At 37.1% G+C, this 14,357-nt stretch overlaps 3 protein-coding genes across 3 annotated transcripts; 1 reads left to right on the top strand and 2 right to left on the bottom strand.

Moving 5' to 3' along the window:
- Nucleotides 1–672: 672 nt before the first annotated feature.
- tmem17 (transmembrane protein 17) lies at nt 673–2,181 on the top strand. Its single transcript, XM_015382282.1, has 5 exons — nt 673–838; nt 999–1,102; nt 1,459–1,572; nt 1,673–1,816; nt 1,943–2,181. The coding sequence occupies exons 1-5, from the start codon at nt 721–723 to the stop codon at nt 2,018–2,020; spliced, it is 558 nt and encodes a 185-aa protein (XP_015237768.1). The 5' UTR covers nt 673–720; the 3' UTR covers nt 2,021–2,181.
- Nucleotides 2,182–2,782: 601 nt separating this feature from the next.
- Nucleotides 2,783–4,471, bottom strand: LOC107089474 (cytosolic carboxypeptidase 2-like). The gene is made up of 9 exons (XM_015382284.1): nt 4,344–4,471; nt 4,195–4,267; nt 3,960–4,088; nt 3,793–3,873; nt 3,659–3,715; nt 3,442–3,532; nt 3,218–3,352; nt 3,097–3,127; nt 2,783–3,005 (listed from the first exon to the last, which is right to left on the bottom strand). The coding sequence occupies exons 1-9, from the start codon at nt 4,421–4,423 to the stop codon at nt 2,831–2,833; spliced, it is 852 nt and encodes a 283-aa protein (XP_015237770.1). The 5' UTR covers nt 4,424–4,471; the 3' UTR covers nt 2,783–2,830.
- Nucleotides 4,472–5,462: 991 nt separating this feature from the next.
- Nucleotides 5,463–13,221, bottom strand: LOC107089463 (cytosolic carboxypeptidase 2-like). Its single transcript, XM_015382272.1, has 11 exons — nt 13,193–13,221; nt 10,507–10,630; nt 10,163–10,327; nt 9,977–10,084; nt 8,888–9,032; nt 8,528–8,783; nt 6,643–7,044; nt 6,416–6,558; nt 5,884–6,043; nt 5,667–5,793; nt 5,463–5,584 (listed from the first exon to the last, which is right to left on the bottom strand). Exons 1-11 carry the CDS (start codon nt 13,199–13,201, stop codon nt 5,463–5,465), a joined length of 1,761 nt encoding a protein of 586 aa, XP_015237758.1. The 5' UTR covers nt 13,202–13,221.
- Nucleotides 13,222–14,357: the final 1,136 nt, after the last annotated feature.

Genomic DNA, 14,357 nt, shown 5'->3' with positions numbered 1-14,357 from the left:
GAACATAAACAAAAATAAATATCGATCCAGGCTCAAAATGAGCACCTTTATATGTGCTTGAGTATGGCTTTGTCGCCATTCCAACCCAAATTTAAAGCCTTGCAGGGCAGCCTAAAGCCCACCTCTCTCATTAAGCCAGAAGAAAGAAAGAAAGAAAGAAAGAAAGAAAGAAAGAAAGAAAGAAAGAAAGAAAGAAAGAAAGAAAGAAAGAAAGAAAGAAAGAAAGATACTGTCAGTTCAGTCGTTTTGTTAAAAAAAAAGTGACTCAGGAAATTGTCTATATACCGAACTGAACGATTGTTGTTCTCTTCTTCAAAAACAATTTAGATTTTGAAATGGAAAAAATGGAAAAACGTTAGATCTTTTTATTTAAAAATTCTATGTATAAACACATGGATGTATAAACACCTGCATTTTATTTCAGTTTTAAATTTTGTTAAAAGTTCTCTTTTCTTTTTTCTTATTATTATCAGTTTCAATATTTTCTTTTTTGTTTAAAAAATGTTTTTCGGTTTAAAATATTTTTAAATTAAAAACAAAAATGACTTTCATTTAACTTTATGACCCCAACTTATCTCCTGACCAACCTCCTTTCACTTTTCCCTTGTAGCATTGGTAACCATGGAAACGACGGGAGCTTCCACTGGGCTGCTTTTTTCAGGAAGAGGCGGAGTGTGTCCCCCCCCCCCCCTCTCTTGTTTCGTTGACTTTAGACTGACGATGGAGCTCCCTCGGACGATTAGAAAACGCTTAGATAACTTTTCTCGCAATATTTTATTTGACCAGAGTTCTTTTTTGACCGAGTTGTCCAAAGGAAACGAGGGATTTTTGCCTCACGGTAAACAGAAGCGCGAGACGAGCTAGCAAAGATGCTAGCATTCCTGTATTCTGCATGCTTTGTGTATCTTTTTTGTTTACGTGTAATGTATATCAAATAGACACATTGAACGCGTGTTATTGGGGTTAAATTGCTGCTTTTTTTTTAAAACTGTTTTCAGACAAACGGGTTCTCTCCAGCCTCCCACTGCAGATGTCGTTATATTTTAACATGTGGTTCTTCCCTTGGTGGTGGATCTGTGAAGCTGTAATGCTGGAGCTCAAGGTGAGAAGATATTAGCTGAGATCAGTGAACAAGACAAATAATCCAAACTGGTATATGGCAATACAAAAAATTATATTATGGATTAATATTAGGATTATAATTAACATATACATCTAAAATACCTTTAAAAGTGTGCAGCATGTTATCAACGCCAAGTATAAGTAAAATCTCTGTTTCTGTTAAAATTAAATATATGCTACTATGTATTAGCTTAGTAATTCAGCAACAGTAATTATATGTTTTAAAACTGATTGTTTATTTGACTAATATGCCTTTGAAAAAGCACTGCTTTTTGTTAAACCAAAATACAAAGTAAAAAAATGTTTTAATGCTTTTGTGTTTGTCACTTCGATCAGTATCCTGCATTGCCAGACTACTACAAGTTTATCCTTGTCACTATTCTGCTCCTGATGACTCTGATTGAGGCCATTAGACTTTATCTTGGTTATGTTGGGAACCTGCAAGAAAAGGTAAGACATTGCTTAGATGACCAACAAGAACCTAGTTGATAAGTTTACCATTAAAATTGTGATGTTTATACCTATGTATTTATTTTTTATGTTTTTAAAGGTCCCAGAGCTTGCAGGCTTTTGGCTGCTCACCATCCTTTTGCAGTTTCCGCTCATTCTTTTCCAGCTGCTCAATGAAGCCATTCTCATCCAGCCCTTGGAGAGGGGTGTCCACATAGTGCTCACCATATTCATTCTAATACAGGTACCTGTGCCCTCTTACCAAAACTTTAGTCACAAAATCCCTACTTTTGATGTCAAAATGTGTCTTATCGTGTAAGACTGTTACTAAGTGAGATCTGGTGGGCTTCTTTCTTCTTGGATGATCCAGGCCGTCTCAGGTTTTTCAGCCCTGCGCGGCATGGTTAGACACACAGGAAGCCAGTTTCACCTCCACCAGTTTGACTGATTTTGGAGCATCCGATGTCCACATACATCACCTTCTAGAGTGCCATGGCTCACAAGGATACAACCTTTCTGTACATCATCCAAAAGTAATGACTTTAAAAAGGGACTTCACATGTATCATATGAAAAATATTTTCTTATCGTTGATATTTCAATAAAATATTTATTTTTGTATTTCTCTCAAGTGATGGTGTTTTTGTTATATACCTTTTAATGAGTTATCCCCACCTACTAAATTAATTCCATGTTTTTGCCAGAATCGGTATTATCAGAATCTTTGAAAAATTAAAAATAGAATGAATTATGGATGAAACCAATATTAGTTGTATTTCCAGGGGGAAAAAAGTGACATAAAAAGGATGTATTAACATATTCCACATCACCTGCAAATGGAGGTTTTATTTTGTTGATTGAAGACATATTGAAGAGATTCCCCAAAGATTAATCTTATTTCCCTTTGCTTCCATTAAGGCTCAAATAAAATGTCAAATATCCAATTTTCTCTCAAGGGGATGTCATAGCTGTGTGAGTTTTTTTTTTCTTCTGCTCATGAGATGGTAATGATGATATATTCGCTGAAAATGATATGTTCCTTAGAACAACTTTAACCTAGGAGGTGTAAATTAAATACATATTATGCCTGTTTGGATTTTGTTTTATAAATGTCTTCTGAAAAAAATGTAAAAATAGGACTTTTCTAAACTGGTCAAAATCGAGATGAATTTATGCAGCTGCAATAAAGCTTTTTATTTATCAGTGGGTCTAACAAATTTTGCAGGCACGGTAAAGAACGATTGTCCTGATGACCCTTTTCATGAATCCTTTCGACCTCTGCTCCACTGTGTTGTTTTGGTCATGCCTGTGAGCAATTTAGTGGCACCGATGGATAAAAAGTCATTTGAGACCTTCTGTAAACTTCTGTTGCTGATAACGGCTGTGGATGGAGCGACGCCTGGACCTGTCCTGTCAAATGCAGAAGGAGAAACCCTGGCAGAGAGCAGACACAAACCCCAAAAAGTGAACAGATTAGACATCAACTGTTGACCTCCTAAGGACACAATTCCTCTGTCAAGCTTACCTGCACGAAGCCATAAAGAAATTTGATAAACCTGTAAGAAAACCAAAACTTTTTACTCCCACATATTTACACTGAAAGCAAACCAGAGCTCTCCTAGAAATGTTTAAACAAGCACGCAAACCTTTACAGCCTTGATAGGAAGACAAAGATGGTGGACAGCTGTATTGTTTGATCTGCATCAGATTTGAAGGAGGAAGGCTCAGAGTGAGAAGCTGACAGCTGCAGCTCGTCTGTCTTCTCTTCATCACTTCATCGCCTACAAACATGTCAGACATATGGAAAACTCTTAGATTGTCTACTGTTCTGAAAGACTAGTTCCATCTGAGGTCTCCAGAGCAGCAGTACCTGATGGAGGTGACACAAAGGTTAACGTACTTGGGACGTCCTCTAACCCGTGGTGATTGCATGATGTGCACAGGTTTTCCTGACAGTTCCCCTAAAAGACAATAAATCCTTTAAAATAATGCAAAAGTCTAAATTCCTTCAGTACGTTCAGCAGTGTCAAAAAGAATGGAAGGTAATCGAGTGCGAGACGTCAGTGCCGGAGCATTACCTGGCTTACCTCCTCAACATGAGTGGTTGGAGATGTGATTTCAGATTTCCTCCTCAGACCTTTTGGCTTTAAGACAAAAACAAAACAACAAACAGCTTCTAGCTTTAAAAAGGTCACACACATTTATATCCTACAGCACATACCCGCCATCTCCTCTTCTGTCCTCCAACAGTGTTCTCTTTTTTTTTCTCTGGATCTGTTTTTTGATGAGACACACCAGAGTCCTGCAAAAAAAAGCTGACTCATCACTCTCCATTGAAGCAATCAACATATTAACCTGTTAAAAGACTATGGAGCCATGCAATCTTACTTTATTACTGCTGCTGCTCTCCACAACCTTTGCCGGTTTGTTACTCCTCATTCGGTCCAGATGGAATCTCTGTCTTTCCCTACGACTTATTAATTTTTTCTTTTTCTTCTCAACAGTAGTTTTTTTATTCTGAATAACATATAATTCAAATCATTATGCATTATGTTTGCAGTTGCTCAGAGCTTTAAGAACTAATGAGAGATCAATTCAAGCAAATAGAATTAGCCAGCAATACCTCTAAACCTTTTTGCGGGTGCAGCAAGTGAACAGGAAGTCCGTCAGAATCTGAACTATTTGAGCCACTTGTGCTGTAAAAGCAATGAAAAAACAATTTGAATAAGCCATTTCCACATGGCTTTCCTGTGATGCAACAAATGTGTTTACCTAGTTTCCAGTTCTGACATATAGCAGTTACTGTCTGTGACAGAATCCTTGTTCATTTTCCTCTTAACATCCTTTCTCATTAAGGCCAATGCATCTGTTAGACAGTATGCCACCTAAAATAAACAGCAAAGAAAGTTATTATACATGTTGGCTGTTGATCTAATATTTATACCCCTCCAATTTTGACACATTTGGTCTTATTATGTTCCTAAATTTCATGTATGCATTGGAATTGAATTTTATGTGATACAAACAAACAAAGCAATCCATATAAAAATGCTATTCAAAAATTAATTAAAATTTTAAAAAAAATGAGAGCTTGACTTCACACTATAAAATATTGAGGATATAGTTGTAATCAGTGGCGGCTGGTGGAGTTTTCTCCAGGGGTTATAAATTCAAAATACCGGTAGACGTTTAATTAAAACCAATCAAACATATACCAAGTTATCACACCATTAGTCCAATTACCATTACCAGTCCTCCCCTAAGCCAAGAGAATTGAGTGCTTCAGGAGCTGGAGGCAACTGATGAGGTGAAGCCCAGGCAACAGGCCCCTAATGCTCCAGCATCAGATCCTCTTCCAGCATGGTAAAAATCCCATTTGGATGCTAAGATCCTATCCAGATCAGTCTGCCATCACTGCACTTACCTTATCAGGGCTGCACTTTAAAAAATTAAATTGTCTAGAGAGCTGTTCTAAAAAAATATTCTTTTTGTTTACACTTTTACACAAAATTACTAAATAAATCTAAAACTCTAAGTCTATATATTTATATGAATGCCAACAACAACAAAAACATTATAAAAACATTTTATAAAAACAAAACATTTCATGTACATGTGTACTTTTTGTACATAAATCTTGCTCTTCTGAGGCTCTTTGAAGGCATATCTGTATTTTGCATGGTCCAATATTGTTTCATGAACCTAAAAAAATAATGTGCCAGTTTATTAATGGAGAAGATAATAGTCAGCTTTAGCTGTGGAGCTGTGAGAGAAGACTATGAGAGCGGAGCTGTGAGTGCGGAGCTGTAAAGGTGGAGCTGTGAGTGCGGAGCTGTAAAGGTGGAGCTGTGAGGGCGGAGCTGCGAGAACATGTGAGTCATGCACATGGTCTTATTTTGCTTTATCTCTTGCCTTAGTTTGATCAGGGTCACAGAAGTCCAGCAGGGTGTCACAGAGGCAAAAGCCCATTGACTTCAAGTCCCCAGTAGTAAAATGGGTCCCTCTTCTGTCATCTAAAGTAAAAACAGACAACACTGCAGAACAGGGCATAATAAGTCCACATTCATAACTTTATGAACTCCAAGCCAGATTTACTCAGAGTGGAGCCGCCAAAGGTAGCCTCCATGGTGTAGCTGTTTTTGATGCCCAGTCTCCACATGACGATCCGCCCTGTTCCCTCCTTACTCTTCTGCACCCGGAACTTACAGCTCTGGAAGGAGAACTAAGAGGCAGAATGATTTAGTTGTTGACACTTTAAACATCAGATGAATTCTAGAAAGATGTATGTCTGCAGAAATATTTAGAGGTTCACCTTATTGCTCGCATTCTTGCTCATCATTAGTGGAAAGACCCTCTCCTGCAGCTTGATGGAAGCATTGCCTCGACTGTTGCATCCATACATGAACACGTTGTTTTTGCGGTTGTGACCATGGAAATCACAGTAAAGAACTACTTCTTTTTCAGTCATCAGTCTACAGAAAGTGCAGCAAGGCAAAAAAACTGTTTAGAGAATATTTCCAACATATTGGGCCCAAATGTATGAAAAAGAAATAACATACCCCTATAGCTGAAAATTTACAATGTGAAAAACTGTGCCAGTTTCTATGATCAAATGGCAAAAATAAAAAATAAGGATCACAACATGAATTTAATGTTAAAAGATATGGATTTTAAATTACCAATAATGCCATAATGGAAGATGAAGTACATTTAAATATTTTTCACAATATTCTCCAACACACTTTCTCAGAAAGAAACAGTATTAATGTCTGAATGCTAGCCTCTATGTTCCTCTTTAAGTTCCCATGATAAATTATAGTTTCATTTCTTTTATATCATGTCACCTTTCGACCATATCCCTGGTGTGCCAAACACAAGGAAAGGAATCTTTGAGCAGCGTCTTATAGTTTCTGTTGAGGTCTCTGCCTGCCAGGGAACACCTGTAGTTTCCCACCACGACACCATCAGGGTTCAACATCGGTACAACCTGCATTTAACACAGAAAAACACAGACTAGGACAGAGGAATATCTGTGTCGTTTAGTGACAAGTACATCAGTCAATGTGGCTACCTTGAAAACAAAGTTATCCCTGAGAACTTGTGCATCCTCTGAGTCTCCAAGCAGAAAGTCTAAAAACCCCTCCATCATCCAGGATGCGTTGGTTTCTCCCGGATGGACCCGTGCTGTCACCACTACAGCCTTCCTGCTTCTCACATCCTCCCGGCTGGTTCCTCTAGATGTTATTGTGATAACGTACACAGCGTTCCCTGCGAGGCTATTGCACAGGATGCGCACTTTACAGTATGATGCTACAGCTGGATTGGAGGATATCTGCTTGAGGTAGCCCTGCAGGCGGGAATACGTGTAGGGGTAGCAGTGGGCCAGGTAGCATGTGTCTGAGTCATAGGGGAACTGGAAAGTCCAGGTGAGCGAGTAAAGATTGATGGCAGCGTCGCTCTTCTCCTTTGTGTTCTACACAAACACAAAACCAAACATATAAAAGATTCTTTAAAAACATCAGGAAGTATCGTTTCCTTTCTGTCTTATATGACTTGCTGCTTAAAATTCCTTTTGTAAAGCTGTTAATCTGGAACTCGACCCTCTAGCAGCACCCGTCAAATCCATGATGCCGGAAAACCTGTAGGTCACTGATAAAGTTGGGAGCGCTGCACTGAGTTGCGTCACTTGAGCAAATCCCTTACAAGAGTCAGACTTTTCATTTCTAAAGAAGAGGTTAAGACTTTTCTGATGAGAAGGCACAGAGAAAGCTGGATGGAGCAGCCAGAAATGATGGCCGCTCACAACCACCAGGTCCACAGCGACCACAGCTGCAGGAACATGAGCTGAGCAAATGCAATCTACAGGAACCGAGCTGGTATCTGGGGTCATGATAGTCTTTATTATATTCCAGGTGGGGGGGGGTTCTAGTCATAATAAGAATGTTGATACATAATCTAAACAATGAATTGGACTTGATGATGATTAAAAAACTCCAGAAACTGGGCGAAATATCTCAACCTTTAATCCTACCATTTTTCCTTTTTTCAATTCAATTTTTTCATTGGGGGATTAATAAATGTGATTAAATGCAGCTACCAAAAGATGCTTAATGTATATATCACAGTTCTTTATGTAACTGGTGTCCTGAAGAAGCCAACTCTAAGTGATTTCTTTTCAATTATCTCTACTTTCTACTCCTTACCTTTTAAGAATAGAAATGCTATTTTTCTTTAATTTGAGCTCATTCTCATTATGGCCCGTTGGTATTCCAAAAAAATAAAAACTATCAAACTAATTTGCTGAATCCAGACAATCCATTTCTTTGTGATTGGGCTCGGTCCTGCACCAACTTGTTGCTTGCCACATACTAAAATTTAACTAAGTTAAATTTGGCTCTGTTGCCATTAGTTATAAAACCAACACGATTAAGAATAAGGAAGTTATCATCCAGAATTGAAGAAAAATGTTCCTTTAATATGGTAGCGCAGTAAAGCAGCTGTCCTTAACATTTTTTCCTTTAACTTTTATACTTTAAATAGTTTTAAAAATGGTACTTTTAATTCCAGTAAACTATATCACTGAAGAAAATAATCTGTTTTAGACTCACAGAGATTTTCTACCTTGTGTGCCTGCTGTATGACTTTAATCTGCTTTGAAAGTAAAGGTTGGTAATGAAACATGTAACTTCAAGGGAATCCAGATTGTAGCTTTTATATATATATTTTTTTATTATGTTTTTCAAATAAAACTTTTCAATTGTGGTTAAGGAAGCCTTTCAATATGTGATTCAATCACACTAAAGGTAAATCTGTACTCAGGGGGTTTGTTTGGGTACATCATTGAACATCATGAAGCCCAGGGAACACGTCAACTTATTTTGTTATCCTGAAATAACAGCAAAAATTACCCTAAAAAAATCTACTGGCCAATTAACCAAAGCAGATCTGGATGCTACCTGAGTGCAGTTATGATAGTAAAGGATATTGGACCCGACACGCTGCCATCCAATCCCATCCTCCTCAGCCGCTCTCTCAGAGTACAGGAGAGGCCTCATGCCTTGGGAATACAGACTGCTCTTCTTCATCAGGTTGATGATGGTGAAGCGGTACGTCACTCCAGCTTTCATGTTCCTAACCCTGAAGTAAAACCACTGCGTGTGCTTCTCAGTGTACATGTCTGCACGCAGGGTGAGTTCATAGTCGTAGACGCCCCTGAAAAAGCAAGAAAAACCTGAATCAAATGTTGAATTGTAGTCATAACCATTAAAACTGCCAAGGAGAAAAAGACAAATTAGGATTAGGCTAAAGAGACTCACACTTGGATGGCTTTTTGAAGGTTCCCACTTTCAAAGCGAGATTCAAACTCGAGGATGTTATCTGATGGTTTGATAAGGGAGGTGGGACTCCTAGTCGCCATGCTTCCTCCAAAACGAGAACAGGTAAAGTACAGACACTTTGTGGCTTAAATAAAGAAGAAAAACGTATTTTTTTAAAACACAGATTTATGAAGTATGGTTTTCAATAAAATAAACTAATAAAATGATGTACCTTTTGCTAAAGTGCCTCTATGCTTCTTTAACTTTCCTATATTTTCTCACATTAAACCACAATTTTGCTTTCTAACAGATGCACATAGACTCTGAATGAAGTATAGTAATGTTTGTAACTGTAAAGTGAAAAATGGGGGGGAAATGTTTATGGTGCAAAAATACTGTAGTGTGAGAATGCAAAGATGTGTGGTCCCTATTTCTTTAGTAGAGTTAGTATAAAGTATAAAAAAACTGTTACTAACTAGCAATAATCTGATCTCGACTTGGTTCCACAGAGCATGTTTTCACATTCACTATTACAGTCACTGATATCCTTCTGTTTATTCTGTTGTTTTGTGTTGCGTTGAGGACATTAAAGGTTTAAAAGTAATTGTAGGGCTGTGTTTGGCTCTTGGGTCTTATGGAGCCTTTACAGTTTAGACAAAGGGTTTACATCCAATATCTAAACACAGAAACCTCCTGTTTGTCCTCATTTTCTGATTATTTGATTCATCTAAACTCTTCCTGTTCTAGATCAGTTGGAATTACCAACATTATTTCTATTTGAATAATGAATTCCCCAAATAAAATCTGAGGGAAATATTTAACACATCCACAGGTGTTGCTCTATTTAACTCAGATGTAAACAAATAGAAACTGAAGTGTATAAAGCCATGACATCATCATCTGTGATTTCATGTAAAGTTAGAATAATCAATTATGAAAATATAAAGTAAGTTATCCAGTTATGGATAGTTGTGAAAATGCTTTCTAATTATTCTTGCATTAAATGTGATGTCTTATTTAATAGATTTGTAAATATCTCTTCTATCTGTATGTTTACTTTAAGGTGTCATAGACCAAACCCATAGTTACCAAGGTCAGCACAGTACACCACATTTCCTTGTTCGTCTCCCACTGGGATGGGGGCCTCTTCCTGTCCTGAGGGACAATAAAATGGCTCTGGGTCTGGAGGTTCCCAATCTAAAAACAAAACATAAACACTCGTACAGGTAATCCACTAACAGAGTGGTAGAAGGTCAAACAGAGTGAAAGCTTTACCTATGTGCTGGATGACGTCAGTGATGACTTCACTCTCTACTGGCCATCGGGGACGGAGGAAGTTAACCACATCCGGTGGTGGCCTTAGAACCAAAAGCGGCTGTCCACTGTCTAAGCTGAAGAGCAGCTGCCTGGTCCCTAGGCTCTGGCTCAGATCGTTGCATACTGCAGGAACACGAACCACAACTAAAACGCTGCTCTTTCTCCAAAATGCTGTGATATAACCACTTAACTGGTTAGTAACTTGACTCGGTTACTTTCTCTCTACTTTTTCCATTTTATTACATTTCTCATACAAATAGCACAGTATACACCTAATATAAATGTGAAGATCAATTGCTTACATTGCCTCTTCCTTGCTAACTTCTCCTCATCTTCCTCTGAGTCGGAGTCACCAGCATCCAGAGCCTTGTAGGTATTCCAGAAACTCTCGAAAACCTTTGCAACAGGGTCTGATGTTTTCACTGTCTAAGAGCAGACATGAAATTTCAATGATTTGTTGCTTTAGTCTGTTTATCAAGAGCCAACAGTTTTGTTTTAAATTGGCTTAATTGACTGAACTACACACTACTGATACTCTCAACATTCTATACATCTCTAAATTATGACTTCCTTTGCCTTTGAGTGCAGGTAACGAGACAAACTATTAAGTGTTTTACAACCCATATGCAGGCATTTTTTGCTTATTTTGAAATGATTCCCTGCCAAATGTACATCACTCTTGCGTGATAAATAGCCTGATACTAGTAATTCCATTTCAAGATCTTATGTACTAGATGTTTTTTGTTGTGTGAAATATTTCACGTTGTAAAAAAATAGGTAAAATCTGTAAGGGTAAAAATCTCTCCCACCTGTATTGTAGTAGATCAGTATTTCCCAACTTTTTTTGACTAGTGTACCCCTTTGTGAATTTTGTCTTAACGTGAGTACTGTCCAAAGTGGAACATACAATAAAAAGTATTTCATTTAATCTTTTTAAGTTTAGTATTTAATTCTTTGGCATTTTATTCTTTCAAACTTATATATAAAAAAACAGCATAAATATGTTCCCTCAAAGTTAGTAAGGAATCAAAATAAATACAAAATAAAATCACATTATAAACCTGTATTTATAAAACTGGAGCTCCTCTGAGTAACTCCAATATAATCACATTTAAACTTGAGGAATTGGGAAAATTAGAACAAATACTGATCAAATATTATAGTTAGACTGACTCCATTACCTGAGCTTGGCTTGTTAAGCTCAGGTGTGGGAAAAACACCTGATCCCAGGCTGTTCTCTACATCCAGCCTTTTCCTCTGCTTGGTTTTGATGTGTGTCACAGCTAAAGGTGAACTCAAACATACAATAACGTACTTTTTGGTTAAAATCGGCTTGTTTTATTTTTCATTTCTTTTATTTTACTACCCGAGTAATAAAATATTTTCATGTACCCCTTGCAATGCACTCGTGGACCACCAGGAGTACAAGTCCCCCCTGTTGTGAATCAATGCTTTATATCAGGGTTCTTCAAAGTTTTCTAGGCCGAGGACCCCCAAACCGATGACGAGATGGAGCAGGGACCCCTAATTATATATATTATATGAAATTGTGTTATATCAAACAGGTCCAGTAGTCACTCTATTACAGATGGTGTAATGTAACCAAAGTATGCTGATGAAGGTTCTCAGTCATCCAGGTCATAGTCATTCCGTAAAAATTCAAAAAAAAAAATATCCACTGGACTTGGTTTTCAAGATTTGAAGACGTTTCGCCACCTCTCCAGGAAGCTTTCTCAATTCAAATGTCTGGATCCGCAGTGAGTTTGAGTCTTATATAGACAACGCCTTGTATCGCTTGGAAACATGCAATGGTAACCGATGAAAGGGTCGTTAGTTCCATCGTTAGCCTGTAATATCTGAACCTGTCTATGATTCTAGGGGTCGGTCGTTAAAGGGGGGATTGCCATTAAGGGGGGGATTGTCTCCTGTAATACCTGAAACCTGAAATTTTTTTTTTTTTAATTTTTACGGAAGGAGTAACCAAAGTAATTTCACCCTGGGATTATTAAAGTATTTCTGATTCTGATTTCTAGTTGATGGGACAGGTGTTGTAAATGAAAAGGTGTCCAGCTTGAAAGAGCTCATGTGTGTCGCTAAATGTGTGTATTGATGACTGAGAGACATCTTCTGCCTCCATTTATCTGTTTACTACAGTGTGTTAAATTCATGTTAATGTGTATTTAAAGACATTTCAATTAGTGGAAAAAATTGCAGGGGGAATATAAAACAAAGTATAATCAACCAAAACTTTCACGACCCCCATGCTGTATCTCTGTGGACCACTTAGGGGACACGGACCCCCTATTGAAGACCACTGCTTTAGATGAAAGATAGTTCTTGCAGATCCCATGGTCTCCATCACCCAAAGAAGAGCAGAACATTTTGAAAATTTCTTTTCAGAAAGCAATCAAACACAGATGTGTTTTTCAGTTGAATATCTAAGATGTTACTGAAATTATGGTAGACTGAAACACTGCACGATGCTCTGAATTCTGACTGAGCATATTTCCAAAAGCTATACTAGATTTAGTAAGATTACAGTATATTTACATCTTAACGAGAAACCCCAAAAGGTCAGACCCAAGCTTAAAAAACAGATCTGAGTGAAATCGGACGTCCCCATAGACACGCTTCCTGCAGACTGATCAAAGCTGTTTTAAAAAGAAGAATCTGTGTAATTTTAGTCTCTGGATGTGCAAAAAAATAAAGAAATTAAAATAAAGAAATATAATTGAAAAATTAAACAATGTTTAGTGATTTAGAAGTAGTGATTTAGAAATACTAAAAGCATACGTACAACACATTTTAAGATGTCTTTTTATAAATAGTTTAGCAATCCCACCGCAATATAAAGTTTATAGCTGTAATTAAGGTTGTTTTTTTTTTTGTTTTTGTTTTTTTCTGTAAAGCAAACGTTTTCTTAGCCTGATTAAATCAATTCAACAAAGGTTCCAGATTAATTCAGAAACGGTTTTAAGTGAAACTTACCTCTGTCATTTTCGGACACGTACTTCTTTGTGACTAAAAATCCATGGGTAAAGCAGGGTTTGGCCGTTGCTAAGCAACAAGGTACCACAACACTGTGTTTGCCATGGAGACCTATGTATTTAAGACCTTCCTACACCAGAAGAGTTTTAAACCACAGTTAGCCCCAAAATAACAGTTTTTACCAAAATAGTCGCCAAGAAAAAAAAGATCCCATCAGATTAGACTGAAACCTCACTGACTTTCCTCTAACACACTGGGGAAAAAAATTTCACTTACTTTTATTAATCTTGTAGAACTAAGCTCCCTATTGAGCCAGTTAATACATCTTAAAATTCATTAAAGTTCCACTTTTATCAAATAGTTAAAATAAAAAGGTGTTCAGATTATATTTTATATACTTTCAGATTTTTTTTTCATTCAGACCTCACATCTGCAAGGCTAGTGTGTTTTCTACTATTATGGATTGTTTGGAACAGAAAGCAGCAGTTCCCATAACAGCACAGACTCTTTCCCAAGGTTTATTAAACATTTTACTCCTTTCTTCAACTGTCTGTAGCTTGTTTGTATTAACTGCATGTGGAGATCTTCACAGCTTTTTTGCAGACTTTAAGTCAGTGAGTGAAACCTTGCCTAGATCAAAACATCAGGCTGTGCGTTACAATTGTCTTATTCTCATCTATTCCCCATTGTGGGACAATGAAGGGATTTTCTATTCGATTCTTTCTTTGCAGGGATAAAAAAAAAGGTTTGAATTACCATCAATATATTATTTAATCCGATTGCATAGTTGCACCCAAACTTTTGGCCAGTTCTTTAGACAACAGTATTCTTTTCACAGCAGGCTTTATATGTAAACAGATGTGGATCAACAACACATAAAAAATAGTAAGACTAGCACTACTTTAATTATGCTTTACTCAGTTAAAAGGAAGTAGTCATCCAAAATAAAACAAAACTTTGCAAATGGCTACTCATTTACTAAGCAATTACTGGCTCATAACATCTCAACCAAAACCACTGCATAATAGCACTATATATATAATGAAATGCACTTTATGGAATCAAAATGTTCATATACTGTCTGAAAGCTGTACTAAACTAAATTTAATTTTGTATACACTGTGTATACAAAATGACAAGTTTGTCTAATGTTTAAAATTATGTA

Source organism: Cyprinodon variegatus, unplaced genomic scaffold (assembly GCF_000732505.1).
Source record: "Cyprinodon variegatus isolate N-32 unplaced genomic scaffold, C_variegatus-1.0 Scaffold254, whole genome shotgun sequence".
NCBI lineage: Eukaryota > Metazoa > Chordata > Actinopteri > Cyprinodontiformes > Cyprinodontidae > Cyprinodon > Cyprinodon variegatus.
This window is presented reverse-complemented; position numbering and strand designations above follow the sequence as displayed.